The following is a 14022-nucleotide window of genomic DNA, read 5'->3' as shown; positions in this document are numbered from 1 at the left end:
TATAGACAGTTTTAAGCGAGCAATTAGCACATGTTTTCGTTTAAGACACTTTAGTACAGTTATAGTACACATTTTAATTTCCCATCAGTTAGGTTTTTAGAGGTTTCTTCAATAGATATAGGGGTAATTAAAATTTTTCCTATAGTTTGATTTAAATTGGAATCTAATAAGGAAAGCTTGGATTTAATGACGAACAGAAGTATTCATTAAGAGTACACAGTTGAGTCTCTTTTTACTAGAGGTTCTTTTAATAGGGTACGGGTATTCAAAGTATTTCTTGTGTTTTCTGATAGGGTTTGACTTATAGACCGCTTTGCGAGAGCGATTACGAAAATTAAGTACAGTTTTAGTATACGTTTTATGCTCCTTCTAATTGCGATTTTAGTGGTTGCTTTCAATACAAATAGTTTTTCCTGTATTTTCGGTTATAGTTTGATTTATTATAGACAGTTTAACGAGAGCGATTAGCACAAGTGTTCATTAAAGAACTTTGAGTACTGTTTTAGTACATATTTAGATCTTTTAATATTATATAGATTTGTGAGAGTGGGTCTTACAGTGTAGTGGTTCAGTCTAGTAAGCTCCTTATATAATCCTCTCACTGTTTCAATGTTTCAAGCATCTGAGCATGCTTTAGTTTCCTTAAATTCTCGGTACTTTTAATGGCAGCCTTTCACCTTTACCAGCTCAAGTTGGCTTAACCCAATGACTGCCGCACAGCGCAACAAACTCTTCAAAACTAGCTGGAACTTTCTTTTGTCTTTTTCATTCGCGTTTTGCCCCTGCACCTTGGCCACGAACGAACCACCCACCAACCAAGTCCAATCAAGCGCACTGCAATTTGCTTAACCAAAGTTCCAGAGCCATGAAGCAAAGTTCAAAAGTGCAGGCAGCATTATAATTTGTGGCTGCCGTGCACTTAGCTAACCAGGCAGCTAACTAGCCCAAAACTCCAACCGAACTTAAAGTAATTCATTACAAAAAACATGCACTTAAAACAAATCACGCGCATTTGCCTACTGAGCAAAGAGACCCCCAGAGCCCTGAGCCCTGAAATCTCCGATCTAAGCCATAAGCCCTCTGAGGCCAACAGGATGCGCGAACATGGAACGCTCAATGTTGACGCTGACGCTAACGTTGACGTTGTCCATGTTGGTCGTCTGCAGCTATTGAATTACAAAGATTAGTTTAATGACAGTTGGCGCTGTTTGATTTTCATTACCTCGCCCAGCGTCCAACGGCCGTCAGGCCATTAAATTTACAACCTCTTACATATTAAAAACAGCAGAAAGGGGCAGAAAAAACAGAAAGAGAGAGAACAAAAAAAAAATACTCTCGCCTTTCAGCAGGCGGCGCTTGATTAGAAGCCAAAGCCAGTCCAAGTGCAAGTCCAGTCCAGAGTTTGAGTTTGAGTTCGGGTCTGAGTCCAGTGCCCGGCAGCCAGCAGTTAGTTAGTCCATCAGCCGCTTGAAATGAGCAGCCGACGACGGCGCAGATTGTTAACTTTGGCAATAACAATAATTAAAGTCAAGTTGAAATGCACATAACTGCGGATATTAGCATTTTAAATGATGTTTATACGTATTTCACTCCGATTTTTCTCTCTGCCCTGCTCTGCTCCTCTGTGCACTCTGCTATGCCTTTAGGTTATTTGCTTTCCGAGCACTTCCACAAGCTCTGCCTCCCTGCCTGTCTGTCGGGCGGGCGAAAAAAAATCTCTAAGCAATTTTATGATGATTAAATTGACCTTTTTTTTTTTGCCAAGTTGTGGGAGCTCTTTAAGTTTTTTTTTTAATAAAGCATCTTTGATCTGTGCACTTGAAAGTAATTGCAGTTGGTAATGATTATAACACGGTCTTGGCCAGAGGAAGTGTGCTAAGCCACACGCAGCTTGCGGTCAGCATATTAATAAGAGCACGAAGAAAGTGTTAAAGGCATTTGTAGGCTAAAATTGGTTGAAATCTTTTGACTTTTAAATTAAATTATGTTTAAATGGATGCATTTTTGATTCGTCGAGCTATTAAATTGCTAGCCGTTCTGAGCTAAGAATGATTTAAATCATCAAGCATGTACTAAAAATAATTGCCATAACAATCTAAAGCATTATTAGCTTGCAAGCATTTTAAAGGAAGTCTTTTGCAGCGGCCTTAAACTTAATTTTCTAATAAATTACTTTCAACTACAATAAATTCGTTAAATAAAGGCATGTGCTAAAATTGAGTTTGAAGATTTGTCATAACCATTGAAGTGCCTTAATTACTTGCAAACACTTAAAAGGGCCACAATTACAACTCTAAGCCTCTCAAATGATGCGGAAGACATTACTAATTGCACTCGATGCACACGCCAGGCACATACATAAATATAAATAACAAATTGCAAAAATGCATTAAACGCATGTCGGCCACTAAATAAATATTGCAATCAAATTCAATAACCTGCTGGCTCCGGCACAGGTTCAGGCCAAAGACTCAGCAGCAGCTGCTGCTGCCAAAGACAGGCAACAGAAAATGAAGCAATTTGCAAGACGACAACAACGACAACTGGCTGGGAATGCGGGGCAGTGGCAGGACCAGGGGTAGGGCTGGGCCAGAGGCGAGGCTGGAATCAGGCAGGGGTCTAGGCCTAGTCACAGCCGATGAATAATGGGCAAACATTAAGGCCCCAAAATGCAATCAAGCATGTAAAACTTAATTGAAATATAAACCGAAAAACGTATTTGTAGTGGTTAACATATCAATACTAGCCGAGAGGCTGAAGGCGAAATTGATTAAAGTAGCAGGGGGGAGGCAGCACACACACACACACGCACACACACACACGGACAGGCACACACACGCACGAACATCCTGCCGTCCAGCCGTCTGTGTCTAACTTAAAATAATCCTTAATTACATAGACAACATCCTGCTGCGTCGAAAACCGCAACAGCTTAACGAACGAGACGAGCTGCCAGACAAACGTCCACCAGTGCCAGGCTCCAGCTAGAGCTCCAATCGACCCCCTCCCGCCCTCCCCACCCTGTCATTTGGGCCGCAAATGTCAGTGGCTTTCGCGGTGGCTAAGACTGTAGCTGTAGCTGTTGCTGTGGCTGCCACTGAGTGGAGCCTGCGGCTGAAGCACCGACGCCGTGTGGTGCCGCACGTTTAATGTCAATTAATTTATAAAAATTTTACTAGCGAGCCGCCTGCGCAACTGGTTATTCGCGCAGCTACCGTTTGCAATCCTAATTAATAAAGTTGTCGTCTCACTCCGTCTCACTCTCTCTCTCTCTCTCTTTCTCTGTCTGACTCTTTGCAGACTGAAAACCGATAATAATGGCGGTGCCTGGTGCCCCAAGCATATGGTATCGAATGCGCTCAAGGAATATCTGCAGGTGGACTTGCTGCAGACGCATGTGATAACCGCCATACGGACACAGGGTCGCTACGGCAAGGGTCAGGGTCAGGAGTACACCGAGGCCTATGTGCTCGAATACTGGCGACCGGGCTTTGACAAATGGCAGCGCTGGAAGAACACCCAGGGCAAAGAGGTAAGGATGGCCTTCAATTAACCCAACCAAGATCCAATACAATTCAACTCACTTCACAGATTCTGCCCGGCAACATCAACACTTACAGCGAGGTGGAGAACGCACTGCAGCCGATTATCTTTGCCTCAAAGATACGCATATATCCGTATGGTCAATACGATCGCACCGTTTGCCTGCGCGCCGAGATCGTCGGCTGCCCCTGGGAAGGTAAGTCCCTTCTCTAACCTGCTCCAGCTCCTCGCTCTCCGAATCGCAGTCGCTGTCCGGAGGCGAATTTAAACGAGTGCGATAAAAACTCGACATGAGCAATGATAGCGCGGAAAGGCTAACAGAGTTTTAGTGTCAGCGTTAATTTATCATCGCGCTCCGATGCTCCTCGTCGAGGAGTGCCCAGTGCCAGTGGAACCTAAACGCTGGCTCTGTATGTCTATTAGACAAGCCAAAGCGGCTTAAGTGTGTAGTTAGCGATAGGTGTGTGTGTGTGTGAGCGAGTGTGTGAGCGCAATGCAGCAATGCATTAGCATAGCTTTGGAAAACTTAAGATGCGGCATTCCGAGGCAACAATCTATGCGAAAACTCTGCTTATAAGGCTTGGCATGCTCTTAGATATTAGAATAAGCTGTTCAGCTACTTTGACTGTTGCGACCGCAAGGAAAATTGGATTAATTTCTGCTTTATAAATGCCTAGCTCAGCGTTCTAGAGTTTTTCATTTTTATTCCATAGCGTTTACTCCTTGTCCTTAGATATAGTAAACCCCACTCTGCTTTTCAGTTCAAAGATTTTGAGATTTTCTTCATTCCTAAAATATATCGTTTTTAATTTCGTTATAATTTTTTTATTTTATCATTTAGCCTAGGCAAGCTGTACTCATTTTATTATATAATTCCCTCTTTGTTTCTTCCAATAAAATAATATTAACAGCTGCTCGATGAATTTTCAGAATTCTATATTCATTCCCATAATCTAAAAAGTGTATTGTTACTTAGTATATACATAGCTTCTGACAGCTCAAAGTTAAACAGCTTTGGCTAACTAAAAGTGGAGTTTATTTTATTATTCAACTGTCTTTGGCTAACATAATGCATAGTTAACAGAAGCCTAGTATTTGAGCCTGAATAAGGAAGTAATTTTCAATACTTCTTTATAGTTGAAGCACTTGCTTTTATAGTCTGGAATATGTTTAGTTTTTGCATAAGTCAATCTCCAGAGCTCAAAGAGAGCTAGAGTTTTTCCAAACTGAATCTGTATCAAAATAGCAGTCCTTTTTCTATATTTTCTAAATTTTCTCGTACAGGAAAAACTTGTAGATGCATATTGTGGGCTTCTTAGAAAAAAGGGGCTAGACGTTTTCTTAAAGACAATCATGACAGCTTAATTAAACTATTTTCTAACATTACTTTCAAAGTTGAAGCGAGTGCTTGAGGCAGGAGGGAGCGTTAAGGGAGATATCATAAAATAATTGCTGCACTCTGATGCTTCCTTTAGAATTGTTTTGCCTCATTCAAAATGCAAGTTTTACTTAGCTCGAAATGCTAGCAATTTGCCAAGTTATCGCCTTAGAACGGAACTCGTATTATTGTTGACCGTTTTCGCTGTAAATGCGCCAATTTTTTTGCTTCCCTAGCAATTGCTCAGCTCAAAGAAAAACATGGCATTATGGGCAGCGTATTAGTCAAACCGCATAATCCAATCATAGCAACGACTGCGCCTATGTTTTCCTTTGCAGCCCTTCTGCCTGCTTTACATTTGGCCAACACATGAGGCACCACGCAATGTTGATAGGTTGTTGTTGTTGTTGTTGCTGTTGTTGTTTGGTTGCAACATGCGAAATGTACTTGAAAAAAATATATCGCGTGCAGACATTGGCTCGGCCCATGCCAGAATCCGAAAGCAAAACCGAAACCAAATCGAAATCCAGACGTCGACAAAGCTGGCTGAGAAACTATGCAGACGACAAGCCAGCGCGTGTTGTTGTTGCTGTTGTCGTCTGGACGGCCCGTTGTCGATGTTTGCACGCAATTGTCAAGTAGTGCACGAGCAAAAAACAGCAACAACAAAAAAAACAACAACTGTAACTAGTCTGGACAAACAAATTTTTCTATAATTTCCAGGTACTAGCGATAACAACAACGCGCGCGCCTAATGACAATTTGTTTGACCAGAACCAGAGAGTCAGAGTCAGGTTTTGGCTTGGCGCCAGTGTTGCCAACACTTGCTACAGCAAAATTAGCTAAAAATAGCTTAAAATAGCGAAATTAAAATCTTTTCTTATATTGAATGCACAAAGTCGGGCCACAATAGGCAAAGAGTTGCCACCTTTTGTGCAGTTTTCTGAGAAGCACTAAGAAAGGTTCACGTTCTTCTTTCGGTAGTGTTGCCAACTGTCGCTACAAAGAAATTATCGCTTAAAAACAACCTAAATCACAGCTATAAAAATAGCTGAAAAAACTTAGCAATGTTGCAAAGAGTCGCCACAATTATGCATCCGAAACTTTTTATTATATTGGGTACAAAGAAATTAGCAACACACCAATACAAAAATTTAATAACTTTAAATATAGCTAGAATTGATGGTAGATCCACTGAAAAAAGCTAAATGTAGCTATAAATGAGCTGAAGTGGCAACACAGGTCGAACAGTTCACCGGGGGGAACTGGGAAACCGGGCGCGGAAGTCAAAATTATTCCGTAAATTAACGCAATGTGTGGTTGGGCTTTGGGGCCTGATAACTGGCGCCATTTGTGTTGGGGTCTCAGAACTATGTACACGCCCTTTGGTGGTTGAGTTCTGTGCGGTTGGTGGGGCCCAGACATGCAAACTGACCGCCCCTCAAATGGGGGCATGTCATTTGATTTGCTTTGGGGAATTTAGTTGTACAGAGCGCATTTCATATGCAAATTAAACGAGATAAGATGGCATGAGGCTTCATAGGGCTCCATGGCCTGGTCTGGGGGTCTAGACAAGTGCCAGACAGACGGCGAAAAGAAATCAATAAAGCTGCCAAGTAACGAGCGCATTGACAAAACTCAACTGACACAAACTTTTATGGCACACATTAATCTCATCGATGCGCTTCAGCTCTTAGAGATATTTAGACCGAAATCATAATTGTTTATAAATTGTGGCCATAAATTCTGCCACTGGCGGACCCGACTTCCAACGCGCAGCATTTAAATGCAAATCAATGGGCACACCTACATGGATAGAGCTCTGCTCTAGACCGCACCCAGGTTTGTTGCTGTTTGCTCTGGAAGCGCCGTCACAATCATAAACAAATAGGGCTTAATCGAGCTGAGGGCAGCCGGGGAGGGAGGGAGGTAGGCAGGGTCTAGCCGGATCGGGCTATGGTCACGTCATGGCTGCAGATTATCTTCGGGGCAAGTGACACACTCTGATTTCCCATCGAGCTAAATACAAATTTGTTTCGATTTAACAACGGCTTAGCCCTTGGCATTCGAATCCACACAACGGATTTCGGTTTGAAGTTTGGATGGGGATTTTTATGCATATGCTAAAGTGCATTATTTTTATTTATATTTTAGTTTTTTTTTTCAAATGCAACAACTGATTAGCGTTGAGCTCTAGATTTATGAGTGCCCGCTACAAAGCGATGTGAATAATTTATGAGTGTTTTGGGGGCATTAAGCCCAAGTATTTGGCCATTATGGAAATTGAAAGTTGAGCTTTAATCGATGGCCTTTGTGTAGGCGTTTGTTGAGTGCTCACTGTGGGAGCTGTGTTAGTCAAGAGTGTGAAATAGTTTTGTGGAACAAACAATTTGAAGAGGTGTATCTGGTATTTTAATTGGAGATTAAATCCAATAACATGCTAAGGCTAATGAATGTAGGCTAATGAAAGAGACATATGGTAAGAGCATATATATTAAATGTGGCATAGCAAGCCTTTAGATCTAAACAGATTTGGCAGCTTATGCTGTACAGGCATATATTTCCCTTACCATACACAGAGTACCAGACTCTCTTAGCCAAGTACCTTAAATGTTGAAAATGACCAAATGTAAGTCAAATATAAACTATCCATGGCCCATGTTTGATAATAATAATCAGCAGAATTTCTTCAGAAATCTTGCGGGCGACTTCAACCCTGCCTGCGCTGCTTCTGTACTTCGTTTCGGTAACTTTCCCTTATTCTGGATTCGAAAAGAAATTTCAGCTATAACTCAGAACTAAGTGGAGTTGTTAGGCCACAAGTTGGCTGGTCTGCAGCCAACTAAGTATCTATTTATTCATTTATTTATTCAACTGCTGCTCAATTTGACTCATCAGCAAAGTTCGCAGACGTCGTCGTACCCATTGTGAATTTGTTTGCGTGACGGGGGCAGCAGAATGAGGAAGCAAATTACATTTTATATATATTGTAGTTGCTCACTGCCCGATTTTGTCTTGGACAACGCAGACATATAACATGTACATATGGGCTTGTATTTTTTTTTTCTAGAGGCCGTTGCACGCACTGCGAGGACTACGTTTTGTTACTTGTTTTTTGTTTTTTTTTTTTGGCAGTTTCCATTTTGTCTCTTTTTCTCTCGACACGCAAATAAAAATCGCATGTGAGCACGCGAATAACAAGGCTTAAGTGGAAGTGTCCACCCAGGCTCCACCGTGGTTCGGCAGGGGGGATTATTTGTGGACGTTGCGTGAAAGATGTCGCGTCGCAATTGTACAACGCGCTGCCTTAAATGTCTTTGCAGTTAATTAAATATCCCATATGCCATATAGTATATAAGTATATGTGTGTGCCTCGCATATCGTGTACTTGTATAATGAAGGCTTATCTCTCTGTCTGATGGTCGCTCCGCTTGTGCGTGTGTGTGTGTGTGTGCTTAAGTGGCCGAGACAAGGACTTTGCCCTAATTCCTGTAATTAAGTGTGGCGTTTCTTTTTTTGTCGTTGACGACTATCCATACACATTATAAATAAATTAAATAATAATTAATATTTGTAGGTGCCTCTCAATGCTTCCCCCTTATGCAAACACACACACACATACGCGTGATATATGCCCGATTGTATCCGGCATCCCCCTCCCTTATTATCTATGCCCAGTGCGTTGCCTGCGATTTGGACTACGTTTTTCCGATTCGTATTCGTTGCGCGGCCCCGTAATTATGTGTAATTATGTGATTTTTGGTAATTATTGGAAAATGCCTTTGACTGTTTGTCCTGTCGTGTGCTTGCCACGAGCCCGATTGTGTAAATAGAAATGCGAGTAAATTAGCCAAGCAAACCCCTCCCACTACCCAACAGTTTGAGCTTTGTGTGTAATTATTTTGAGTGCCCTGGCAACCCTGTTGTTGATGTTGTTGTTGTTGTTGCTTTTCGATCTAAATGTAATTGTTTTGTTGGGTAACGTACGTAGTTATCCGCTGCTGTAGCTCTGGTAATTAGCGTCAGGTGCTGTTTGTATTTGCCATAGAAAGGCGTTAACCAACACTTAGTCGGGCCTGTACTTAATCCCAAACAATCCTTCAACAAACATCAAAACACTTTATAAACTCAGCCACAAAAGCATGACTCAGTTGTTGTTGTTGTTGTGGTGTGTCAGCCACTGTGACTTTGACATTGAAAAACTATGGCCGAGTATACGAACAGCCAACCCCCAAATCCCCAACTCCAAGCACTAAACTCTTAAAACTAAACTCTCTACTGCTACCTCCTCCCCTTCAGGGGCAGACACTTTGCTAAAAATAACCACAGAAACCAAATGGCAGACAAAAGACAAAAGTGGCCGCAAAACGAAATTATGTTTCAAGTAACTCAATATCCTGCCCCGCTACTAAGCCCCCCACTATATGCTACTGTGCCAGCAGCCCGCCCCTGGAAAAAGTTGTTGCCAGCTTAGCACAGGGGAAAAACTTTAAATTTACCGCAGTTTAAAAACCAACACAAACACAAATTCGAGACTTGCTTTGTCACTCGTTTGTCTGTGTCACGTGACACGAAACCTGACGTGACATGACGTGATGTGAACCGAGAGGAAGTAATACATATATATTTATATGCACATGTGTGTGCGTGTGTGTGTGTGTATGTGTGTAGGCGGCTCGAGTTACTTTAGAAGGTTGTGAGTTCTGAGTTTTAGTTCCTCGAATTGTGCATCGCTTTATTTAAAATTTCAATTTTCGTTTGCTTTTTCATTCCAGAGGGCATTGTTTCGTATAGCATACCGAAGGGCGTGCAGCGGGGCATGGAGGTGGATTTGTCGGACAAGACCTACGATGGCAATGAGCAGGGCGATCGCTATGTGGATGGCTTGGGTCAATTGGTGGACGGACAAAAAGGCAAGGATAATTTCCGCACGGATATACACGGCTTTGGCAAAGGTAAGTGCAATTCGATTTAAGTCGCTTGAGCAAAAGGTTAAAGAATCGAATCGTCATAAAAAAATATTGCTTTGAAATTTATTGAACGTATCGCAAACATTTAAAGCTATATGCATAAGTTAACATATATTTCACTTGGAGCCACCTCGCTCATTAGAGCACGCTCTGAAAGTTAACCCTTTCGACCCAAAAGCGGGCTAAAAGTTTGCTGCCGTTTAAAGGTTTACTTTTACATGGACATAGCCCAAACTTTCTCCATATATTTATACTAAAACTGGCTGTTTTTTAGCTGGTGAAATGAACCCCCCCTCCGTGTAAAGATTTATTGCAATAGAAAAAACTGATTAACATCAAATAATTACAAAAGTTCAACGACAGAAAAAGCATAAGGCAAACTCCAAAACAGGGCGACCAAGCCGAAAGTTCACTTCATTGAACATCGAAGGGGAAAGGGACTGTGTTTTCGAGGGCGTGGCCAGGCCAAACTTTTGGCCTGCAAATAATTTGCCTCACAACACAATAAACAAAATAAATAATAACTTGGGACTATTTGCTGGCGTCGCAGTAAACTTGGCCGGATACAAAACCTAGTACACAACGCACCGAACTGAGCCAAGCCGAACCGAACCGAACCACTTCACTCCACCCCACTCCGCACCGCAACCAAGTGAACCGCCCTGTGAACTATGCGCCTGTAAAAATGTAAACATTATGCATATTTGATAATTTATGGCAACACTGGCATTCATTTCCGAGCCGGCGGCTGCAAAAGTTCGCAACTGGCAAACTGCGAATTTTCGCAAGTCTCCTTTTTTTTTGTCTCTCGATATTTGTATACCCTTGCGGCGGGTATTATAGTTTTGCCATAAAATTTGTCAAAGACATATTCGAACCTATAAGGCATATATATACTCTAGATTCGATTCGATGCCAGACTTATTATATGGCTCCTTCGAAAACAATAAAGCTTTCGCATTAAACCCAAATTTCCGCAAGGGTATTTAATTTTCGGTTTGCCGGAGCTGATCTCTCTTGTTTTTTTTTGCATTTTCGCTGCCGCTTTGGCAAATGGCCAATAATCGAAATTATTGAAAAGTTTGCGCTGTGCGAATTTAAGTAGAAAAGTTCGCACAGACAATTAGACATGCAGTCGTCGTCGCGACAGACACACACATAAAACGCAATCGCATTGCAGGAAAGCCAATGGAAAAGTTTTAGCGCATTATTTTTCATCGCTGACAATTGAATGGCCATCTTCTATATGATTATTATGTCCTGGCATTTGGCTTATTTGCATTGTAAGCAGCCGCAATCGATATGGTTAAAAGTCGCCGCCCCTTGCCTGACAGCCCATTGATAACTCGCTTCTACCCCAAATGTCTCTACTGGAAATTGTATAATTTCTGGTCTGGTTAGAGCACAGTTACCATAGTTAGTTAATATTGCATGACTAATGCAGCGCTACTTAAATGTTTCCTGGCCTCTGAGAGAATCCAAAGGCCCATCTCTGCCAGCTGCGCACCTAATTCAAGGCAAATTAGGGCCATGCAAACAAAACAGTGGAAAGAACTGGCTTAAATGTCGCGTTTGGCCATAATTCCTAGTTATGAGCAGTCGTCCATCCCCACATAGTCGCCCGCCAAGCCCCAGTCAACCCATCCCAGTGTCGCCTGCCGTGAGCATTTGTTTGTTTTGGGCTACGAAACTTCACCCCAAAGTGCCATTGACTTCGGTTGGGGGGCTTAAATAGCTTTACATGCCATTCTGGAGCATATGTGCCGCCGGGTTGGCCTATTGATTATTTTCTTTTTTCCCTTTTTCGGAAACGAAAAAATAAACTCTAGCAAAATGACGATACATTTCATTGTATATTTCATATGAATGGTCTTTTACTATTTTATTTGTGCTGTTCTTTTTTTTAGGCTACGAATGGATTGGCTGGAGAAATGATACGCCCGGCCTGTTGGGCAAACCCGTTGAAATTGTTTTTGAATTCGATACGGTGCGCAATTTCAGTGCCATCGTTTTGCATACAAACAATATGTATACCAAGGATGTGCAGGTGAGTGTAAGCCCTACATGATTTATGAAGCCGATCAGAACCCAAGGGCATTATTAAAATATTATTGATGCTTAGCTAAATTTGAAACAGAAGTGAATATTTCAAGACATACCTAAAATATATCAGTAACAGATTTAGATCTTAGAACTTTAACAAACGTTTTCTATTTCTTATAATAAACCAATCCTTTCTGTTTTCATCCATATTTAGGTTTTTGTCCATGCTAAGGTCTTCTTTAGCATTGGTGGACGCTACTTTTCCGGCGAGCCCGTACAGTTCTCGTATATGCCCGATACCATAATGGATCATGCCCGAGATGTTACAATAAAGCTGCATCATCGTGTGGGCAAATATCTGAAAATCAATTTGTACTTTGCTGTCAAATGGATTATGCTATCCGAGATCAGTTTTATATCCGGTAAGTACGTGACTAACCACCAGCAGGAAAGGACGAATAAAAAATTGCTGCGCAAATTGCCCGAAAATTGCATTTGGCATACTGAAGGAACTGCATACGCGACGACTGCAAATGCATTTTTCAGCTTCATTTCACTTTCAAGTGTGTGACAGGGACTACAACAACAACAAGAACGAGAACAACAATGTGCAATGCATTACATTTAGCTAGAGAATAAAAAAGTGCCCGAGCCCAAAGAGAGTACAAAACATTTTCCAACATTTGGCTAACAACAATGCGCTAGATAGAGATAGAGACAGACGAGATAAGCGGCCCGAACGGCAAAATCTCTTTAGTACAATTTCCTTTCTATTTTTTTTTTTAGGCAACTATTGTGGGGTGTGGATTGGAGTGTGCTAGAGGAGGGGGGCGGGGGGTTACTAAAGTCAATAAAATACCCAAAGCCCATGGAATAGAATGAGGGGTCTCCGCCCCTCTGGCAGTCCCTCAGCATGCAAAAGTAAACAAGCAGCTCGGGCTTAGGGGTAGCTGCAACCCCCTAAATGACAATGCATTGTATGCCTGGCTGGCTGGCTGCATGCATGGCATTTTTCAGTTGCATTTCCTATGAATGCCGAGTCCGTGTCCCAGTCCTGATTAAATTGTACCAAGTGCAAGGATGCTCGGGCAAAGATTTAGGCTGCCCCTCTTCCGAACAATCCAACAGATATTTGGACAATATTTTTTATGGCACATTGGGTTCACGTTTAGGGATGGTCACAAATTGCTTAGAGGCTACAATGCTGTTAACATCGCAGGATCGGTCACTGAACCAGAGATCATTTATATTCATTGATTCAATGGGGATAAAAATCTACGCGCGGTAGGTGTGAAAACGAATAGGGGATAAAACTGCCAGTCTGCCAACGGCATTTGATTGATGAGTCAAATAGAGCGTGCCGCATGAATAGGGGATTTTCCACAGATGGCAGAGCAGGGCAGGCAGACAGACGTAGCTGCGTTGTAGGCTTAATGTATTTATAGGAAGGAAGTCGCTTATAAATCCTAAAGTAACTGAGATTTTATAGTTCAATAATATCAGCTAGAGAATGTGAATGTGGATGCATTGAATGGACAGGCACAAAACTTGTGGCATATAAAGAAAATATCGTAAAATGTTCTTTAATATACGTACTTAGACCATGATCAGAATGGGGATGTATGCAACAAAAGGTTGGAAACTATAGAAAATAAGCCAATTGTGAAAAGAAAAGAAGAATGTTGAAAAGATTTTTTGATGAAAGAAATTTCAAAAGATAAAGACATGTAGAAAAGCTTTACGAAATATAGGGAGAGAAGCAAGAAATCGTACAGATAACTACAAAGTACCGAAGCAGCTTCAACAATCGAAATTGAGGAATGATATTAATAACTTTCGATTTGGGGGAATTTCGAATAAGAAAATTAATATGTCAAAGAAGATTTCTCTACTTCTTCTATAGTTAATCAAAAATTGGAATAACAGCTGTACGAAACAGGAATAAATTTACCAACTCTAAAACTTGAATTCACACCGATTCAGGCAGTAGCATTAAAATGATCGCATAAGAAAAGGAACATTGTTTTTGTTTGCTATAAGCAACATTAGATTTTGCAACTCATTTTGAGAATCATCTCAGTTCTTTAC

General features: G+C 41.5%; 1 protein-coding gene and 1 long non-coding RNA gene across 3 annotated transcripts in view; one reads left to right on the top strand and one right to left on the bottom strand.

Moving 5' to 3' along the window:
• The window catches only part of LOC135439344 (uncharacterized), a 71450-nt gene that overhangs the window by 35348 nt on the left and 22080 nt on the right, over nt 1-14022 (bottom strand). The gene's annotated exons all lie outside the window — the stretch shown is intronic.
• Nucleotides 1-14022, top strand: part of smal (smoke alarm) — a 42881-nt gene that overhangs the window by 21410 nt on the left and 7449 nt on the right. Inside the window, 5 exon segments of the mRNA XM_064698045.1 lie at nt 3301-3532; nt 3592-3739; nt 9697-9876; nt 11799-11938; nt 12149-12356. Of these exon segments, the coding sequence (XP_064554115.1) occupies nt 3301-3532; nt 3592-3739; nt 9697-9876; nt 11799-11938; nt 12149-12356 (908 nt within the window).

This window comes from Drosophila montana, unplaced genomic scaffold (genome assembly GCF_035044405.1).
Source record: "Drosophila montana isolate Dmon_TW-CO22-7 unplaced genomic scaffold, ASM3504440v1 contig_402_1, whole genome shotgun sequence".
Lineage (NCBI taxonomy): Eukaryota > Metazoa > Arthropoda > Insecta > Diptera > Drosophilidae > Drosophila > Drosophila montana.
Note: the sequence above shows the minus strand (reverse complement) of the source record. Positions and strands in the feature narration are given on the sequence as shown.